Source organism: Gadus macrocephalus, chromosome 14 (genome assembly GCF_031168955.1).
Source record: "Gadus macrocephalus chromosome 14, ASM3116895v1".
Taxonomy (NCBI): Eukaryota; Metazoa; Chordata; class Actinopteri; order Gadiformes; family Gadidae; genus Gadus; species Gadus macrocephalus.
The window spans coordinates 2650735-2658816 of NC_082395.1; the positions used below are offsets into that span (position 1 = coordinate 2650735).

At 49.1% G+C, this 8082-nt stretch overlaps 1 protein-coding gene across 1 annotated transcript in view; it reads right to left on the minus strand.

Annotated features, from left to right (window-relative positions):
• Window positions 1-8082, minus strand: part of LOC132472380 (protein kinase C-binding protein NELL1-like) — a 125715-nt gene that overhangs the window by 30572 nt on the left and 87061 nt on the right. The window contains exon 9 of the mRNA XM_060071986.1: window positions 1981-2106. Coding sequence (XP_059927969.1) covers window positions 1981-2106 — 126 coding nt within the window. The remainder of the gene's footprint in view (window positions 1-1980; window positions 2107-8082) is intronic.

Here is an 8082-nt window from a genome sequence, read left to right on the forward strand (position 1 = left end):
CACTGATGATGAGAGATAACTAAGGATGTTCATTGGCAAACATGCCAAGGAAAATCTAAGGAGAGTATCGTGCAACGTTTCTTTTTATGTGTGACACTGTCCCTCAGAAAAATATACAATGGGCAAATCCATTCTAATCGTTGATTAAACGGGTCAAAGGAACAGGAACCAGCTCCATAGAGGCTTTGGATGGAGGAGGCCACAGCTTATCTATTGTAATATGCCGGATAGACATTTGTGAGCATGAGAGAAAAAATGATTACACGGCCATGTTTTATTGCGGACGTCAGCAGCACGTAATCTTTTTATCGTTCTGCTAAGGCAGGATGAGCGCTAACAATGCCGTTTGAGAGCGAAAGACACATTCTGTGACAGTATCCACTCGGGAAAACTAAGTCAGCTTTCCGACTCACTCGGGGGAAGAAAGAAGAGAAGCAGCATAAGCAGGAGGGGACAATTTGGGCGACGTTTTTGCATACCGAGAAAGGGGGGCGGAAGATGAATTAAAGAGCAGAGTAAGAGAGAGAGAGCCAGAGAGAGAGAGAGAAAGAGGGAGGGAGGGAGGGGGGGGGGGAGGAGAGAGAGAGAGAGAGAGAGAGAGAGAGAGAGAGAGAGAGAGAGAGAGAGAGAGCGAAAGAAAGTTAGCGGGAGGGACAGAGAGAGAGAGAGAGAGCGAGTGAGCGAGAGGTAGGAAAGTGAGCGAAGTCAGGAAGGTGGAGTATACATCTGTTCTGGCAGACGAAGAGACTATTCCGGGGTGTTCTACAGAGCTTGGACTGGGTGTCAGCAGCCAGGTTGTACAAGCGGGCGAAATGGATTGATTGTCCACAGACACCCATTCCGGCGCCGCCGCCAACACAGAGCTAATTAAACAACACTTTTTCCTCCACCGTGGCGGCACCGGCTGCCTGCTAAGTGCAGAGAGACTGGCGGGAGTGGACACAGTCAGCAGCCACGGCTAACACCTGCCTTCGTTCAAATTAAACAGTGTGAGGGGGGGAAGGGGGTAAACTTCACAGTAGTGATCACAACTACCATTGTGATGTTGGTGGTGATCAGCAGATGATGTTGAAGGTCACCTGGAAGTAGAGTTTTCCCGAAATATCGGAAATTCCTCAAATACTGCCTAACATCGGGTATCGGCGAGTACGTAAGTCTATGCACTGATCCGATGCCAGTTCTGTTAGTAGTTACAAGGCTAGATGCTGTATCGGTATATACTCAGTATCGGCCGACACTGAAGTTCAGGAAACGGAATCGGTATCGCAAAGGAAAAAAATGGAATCGGAACATCTCTCCCTCGAAGCCGTTTGCAGTGGAGCTGAGACGCTGATAAACCACCGCGAAAAGAGAGATGCCCACAGCAAACACAGACTCCGTCCCACAGGTGTGGCTATCGTGGCTCAGCACTGAACTAAGGCCAGGGCTGGTCGATGGTCACCCAATAACATGTCAGTTCTGGACAGGCTGACAGCATTGAGGTTTCAGAGATTTTATTGCAGATTAACGACCCGAATACAGACAGCTCGGAGCGCACAATAAACACAATATCAATAGAATAACAGAAATCGTATTCGCCATGTTCATAAAGGTTTAGTGTACAAGCTCGCATTTGAAGTGCTATGTGTGTGTGTGTGTGTGTGTGTGTGTGTGTGTGTGTCTGTTTGTTCAAAGGGACAACTTGCTGGTTCATAAAGTTAAAGTCATCCCTGGTATTTTCTGTGAACCAGCTGGGTTTGTCTGTGAAAGTCACCCAGAGGTACAAGCAGAGTCGCAAATCACCTGGCAGCGGAATAGATGGCAGGACTTTTGGCATTGTGTGAGTGTGTCAATGTCGGTCTTTTTGAGTGTGTGTGTGTGTGCCTTTGAGTGTGTGTGTGTGTGCCTTTGAGTGTGTGTGTGTGTGTCTTTGAGTGTGTGTGTGTGTGTCTTTGTGTGTGTGTGTGTGTGTGTGTGTGTGTGTGCGCGCGCGCGCCTTACCGGTGCAGGAGTATTCATCCACTCGGATGAAGCCTGGGAGGCAGTCGCAGCGGTGGCTGCCAGGGAGGTTGACGCAGGCTGTGTTGGACTGGCAGTAGTGCATCTGGGTGGCGCACTCGTCGATATCTGAGGGACACAAACACACACAGATGAGAGGTGCATCAGGACTCTGTGAGCCACCGCGCTGGACCAACAGCCGGTGGAAGGTACCTGGGTGGGAAACGGCTCGGTGTGGTGGCAGCAGCACACCGACAGGGCTGTTGCCCTTGTTGCAAACTGTGTTTACACAAAGCGATGGAAAGGCCCTGTCAACAAAGCTTTTTCCAAAGCTCTGTTGCGGCCAAAAAAACACGGATTCTATACTTATTTATATAGAGATGTTAACGGTGAGAATAAGCAAAGAAAATGAGGCCGGATAAGGAGGCCCTTTGTACTACGAAAGCATTTTAAATAATATGAGGGCGACCAAGTCGTCAAATACACAGCTGAGTACACAGTCTGGGCAGTCTGTTGTATTATAAGAGGCTACCAAAGGTACTACCGTTATTATGATAGGGCGCCTAACCGTGAGTTGCAAACTGAGGGTTAGGACAGGAGAAGAACAGACAGGACAGTACAGGACAGTACAGGTCAGGTCAGGTCAAGACCGAACAAGACATTACATGGTTGGACGGAGAAGCAGCTTCCGCAAAAGACTCAAGACTCACTTGTTCAGACCCCCCTACACAAGCCTCTTTCGAACTTATTGTATGTTTTACATCCTGGCACATAAGAATAGTACTTAGTATTGTGTAGCATCTTATCCCAGCTATCTTTGTTGTACGGGGAATGGGTTAACCTAGCGATTGCAAGAGCTTGGCACTTGGTTCTATGGACATCCTTACTGTACCGACAGCAATATATTTTTTCTTCTGTAAATGTAAATGTAAATGTAAAATGTAAATGTGATGGGAGTAAGAAAGGTGATGATGCTGATAGGGCAGAGAACAGCAGAAGGGACAGGAGAAGAGGTATTTTAAAGAGTGACGGACGACGGACACTGTGGGGGGCAGGGTGTACTGATGAGTGGCGGTGTCTAATAGGCAACATCGTGAAACATTACCGCCCCTCTCTCTCTTAACACGGGGAACACGTCCCAGTCTTTGCCTTGCTAATGTCCCTTGAAAGTCGAGGACGACCGGGAGAGTTTCCACCGCAATCCGGGCGGGGGGGGGGGGGGGGAGTCTGCACGTTTAAGTGTGAGCCACACAAGTGTAAAGTGTCACAGCGGGTGTGTGTGTGTCTTGGTCTGTGTGTGTGTGTGTGTGTGTGTCTCTGTGTGTCTGTTTGTGTGTGTGTGTGTGTGGGTGCATGTGTGTGTGTCTTGGTGCACGTGTGTGTGCGATGACTGTGTGCGTGCATGTTCACATAGCACTGCCTGTGGCCTTTTGCCAGCAGGCGACATCCATGCCGCTACTTCAGGGACCCTTTGTTGGGTCGGGACGACCTGGAAGTGCAGGCAGAGCATCTCTGTGAGAGCCGCCTCTTGTGCTGTGTGTCCCCTGGGTGGCCGTGCAGCAGCCTGGCGCCCATGCAGGTGTAAGCCGCGTGTGTTTGATTGACCCGCATTCGAAAATGTACACATTTTCCCTGCTCGGTTCCAGCGGGGTTTAATGTTACCGGGAGCCCAGGTGGAATATCAGGACGGCCCCCACGTCCACAACAACATAAGCTATCTGGCCTCCGTCCTGAAACAAAACACATTGATCTAGCGCGTCGAAATGAGCAAACAAACACCGTGCTTATCTGAGCCGTTTGAGTTCAATGAACAGCGGCTGGATTGCCTTCGGGTTCGTCGGACTCCAGACTGGAGAGATAATCGCTAGATTGTCTTTATTTTGCAGGCGGCGGCGCTGGAGGAGGAGACACCCATGGGTGCAGGGAGTGTACTTCAAGGTTTGATTATGGCCCCTGATGTTTCTGACACAGCCATTCAATAATTCAAAGGCTGGGAAGGAGGCAGGGAGCTTCTATTGTCAGCTTTAGTATAAAAGCCTTCCCTGTCAAGTGTGGCGCTTTATCTCCCAATGTGGCCCCAACACGTGTGTGTATAAGTGTATGTGTGTACGTGTGCTTTTGTGTGTGTGTACACGTGTGAACATTGATGTGTGCGTGTGTGCGTGTGTGTACAGGTGTGTACGCGTGTGCGGGTGCATCCGTGTGTGTGTGTGTGTGTGTGTGAGTGTGTGTACACACACACACGTGTTAATGTGCTCCCTTGGATAACCTCTGTGGGGTGGTCCCTGGTTACGTCGGCTGACAGAACTGGGGCTGTCATTTCAAACGCCGTGTTCTGTTTTCCTTCTCTTCTCTGCGCTCACCTTTTCACTGAATCACCATCCATTGTCCCATCCATCCGTCTTCTTTTCCCTCTCCCCCCTCCTCTCGCTATCTCTCTTCTGTGCTCATCTTCCTCCATGCATCTCCCCACTGTGTTATTCATGCTGTGATGTAGGTCAGGACTGAAAGAACGGCTAAAAATAAAGCAGCGTTCTGTGTGTGTGTGTGTGTGTGCGTGTACACCCATGTGATTTGCGTGTCTGTTTTCTCAACATGTTGTTTTTTGACATGTGAGAAAGACTTGTTTACAATTGGTGTGCGTGTATACATGCATCGCGTGTATACACCTTGCGTGCCTGCATATGTGTTGTGTTGCGTGTGCGTGAATACATGCGTCGCGTGTATAAACCTTGCGTACCTGTATATGTTTACGTACTCGGTGTGAGAAACACAGAAGAATGAAGGACATCGTAGCCTTCGTATGAGTGTGTGCGTGCGTGTGTGTTTGCAAGCGTGTGTGTACCGTTGTGCGTTACAACACACTGCACAGAGGTGAATGAATAAGAAAATCAGTAAATGATTGAAACAGGGTGTCTGTGAGACACAACCAATCAGGTCGTGTATGCAGGAGCCTATAGATGCTCCATACAGATGGTGCATAAGTGGCCATGGAAAGCCTGCCTTGTCTGGAGTCCACATGCCTTATTTTGTCGGATGGAACAGAAAAGGAGAATAAAATAGCATATAAAAAGGGTATATAGGGAGAGATATAGAGAGGGGGAGAGTAGAGAGCTACTGTCCCAGATGCTGCCCTGCGATGTCATCTTCCCTCACTGATACACATCTCGCCACGGTGTCACCGAATGTCCTCTTCCACACACACCACGCAATCAGCAATCAATGCCTCCCTCTGCTCTGACCTCTCTTCTTGCACCTTGCTCTCTCCTGTCCCTCTTCTCTCTCTCTCTCTCACTCTATTTCTCTCTATACCTCACACACACAGGCGCACAGACACTCGCGCACAGACACACACACACAGCTGCCTCTTTCAGGATAAGTCTATTTATTTAATCCACAATAAACGACACCCTTGTATGCACAAGCTGATTGCGCACACTATCCGCGCACTATTATGTTCGCATATCAACATGCACACAAACGCACACAAACACACACACACATACACAGTCAAACAAACGCACACCTGTTGTCAAAGCAAACATACGCGCTGACAAATAGGCTACCATATCAGAGTGAGGGGCAGGGATGTAGCCTGATTAGCTAGGTGCTAATATCCGATCCAGAAGTTAGACAATGCTTAAGCGTCTTGGGGGAGACTGCTCTGTGCCTATGCCAGGAACCAGATGGTGCGAGGGGCCGATTTACTCAGTGCGCCGTGTTGTGTCACGGATCAACTCTTCCCAAGATAAACATTTGTAAAAAATGTGCAAGCGGCAAGATGGATATTTCGGAAGACGACTATCACAAATGTGTTTCATTTAAACAAAGGCCAGTCTTCTACACAGGTTTTTACAGACACTTTGTCCGTAAAGGTCAAGAGCCTCAGCCCCAGCAACAGGAAGGGTTGTAAAACATTTAAAGCAAAAGTAAACATCCCCCCCCCCCATCACCCAGATTTGAGCCAGTGGGCGTCTGTCACTCGAGATGTTCCTCCAAACTATCACTTGTGAGCCTGCAGAGTGCTGAGGAGCCAAAGCCAGTCCTCTTCTCTCCCAGAGGACCGCCTCACACAGTGGCCGGCCTCCGCCTAAACACAGCCTCTCTCTCTGCTACGCCCCCATCCCCCCCCCCCCCCCCCGATATCATCAGAGACCGGGCGGCTTCCTGCTGCGTTCACTCCTCCTCACAGGAGGAAATGCACGCAGAAGAGCGGTGCCAGGACCAGCTAATTAAACGCATCAATAGCCCCCGCCCCCGCCCTCTCAAAGAGAGCTGAGGAAGAGGAGGTGACGGCTAAACATAAATAAAGAAGGAGATGTTGTTTGAGCGTTAGTTTTTCAGACGTGCCCACAGAGAGATAAGCGGCCCTGCTGAGTGAGCCCAGCCTGCGGAGGTTTCAGCCCGCTCACGCACGTTGCGATAAAGAACATTATGTGTGGGGGGGGGGGGTGTGGCGACACTTTGCACATTAAGCTGTAAAAAGCATCGCAGCGTCACAGGAGAATCAGCGGGGAAGCGGTGAATGTTAAGGGGGTCAAGCAGGGCGTAGTTTCTACTTTCCTCGTCGCCCGGGCTATTCTCCGCTCTGTCCTCGGCCAGGGGATGTTTTGCCTTCAGCGATTGCGGTTTGAAATGGTAATTCATTTGAATGTGAGGTGTATATGTGTTTGTGTACGTGTGTTTAAACGGCGTATGCCTTGATTGTGATTTGATTGCGATACGTGTGCAGCTGTGTGTGTGTCCTGCAGAGGTTTGCATCTGTTCATGTTTGTGTTCAAGAATTACTGCTCGTTTGTGAGCATAAATAAAAATGATATGCGTGCGTGTGCGACGTGTGTGTCTGCTTACGTGCGTGTCGTTGCAATCAAGGCAGGGACGCAAAGGCACAGCCAGCCACACGATGTGCAGTAACAACACATCCACTCGGACCAAACTTGTTGAGAAAATCTCATTCGCTCATCTCTCCGTTACAATTTCTGCGATCCACAAAATCTGACGAGAGCGCCCGACCGAGATGGCTCACATCGGGGTCTCGTGGCGGTGGAGTGTGTGGGTACGCAGAGAGATCCAGCAGAGGTCTTATCTGAAAATTGCTGAGGGGCTCTTGGCTGTGCCCCTAGCCCAGCCCTGCGGTGGAACACAGTCCCTAACCAGGCAGGCTCTACCTCTACCGAGGCCCCCATCATGGAGGAGGGCTCGCCAGATGAGCTAGGGAGGTTTTTAGAGAGGAAGTAAGATGTCCTCTACGACTCTGCACGAAACAACTGCACACACACACACACACACACGTACATTTCCACAAACGCACACACAAAGTCACACACACACACGTATATGTACACAAAAACACACCTACACAAACACACACACATACATGTACACAAACACTCACACACACGTATATGTACTCAAAAACACACAAGATCATGCACGCAAACACACACACACACGAATATGTACACAAACACACACACACAGGTACATGTACACAAACACAGACACACAAATATGTACACAAACACACACACACACAGGTACATGTACACAAACACAGACACACACACAGGTACATGTACACAAACACACGCACACACATATATGTACTCAAAAACACACACAAGTTCATGTACACAAACACACACACGAATATGTACACAAACACACACGTATCTGTACACAAACACAGACACACACACAGGTACAGTGTAGGAAGGGGTTAGGTTGCTGACAGGCATCACAGATGTTGATATGGAGAAAACAAGGGGACCGTCTGTTGCATCTACTCACCCACACACAATAGTCGAATGAAAATCAGGCATAGGTTGAACAAATGTTGCACGGTGATTAATTCCTTTATAGGAAGTTGAATTAGTTGACAGTATGTTTTAATTATAAGCACAACGCAATATCTGAGAGGGAGATTGAGACAGAGTAAGAGCGCGCACGAGATAGAGTAAGAGCGCGCAAGAGAGAGAGAGAAAGAGAGAGAGAGAGGGAGAGGGAGAGAGAGGGAGGGAGAGAGAGAGGAGCCTGCTCAGTGTTGACATCAAAGACCCATCATCACACAGACCAAAATAAAAGCCATCTTTTTGAACTCGGCTG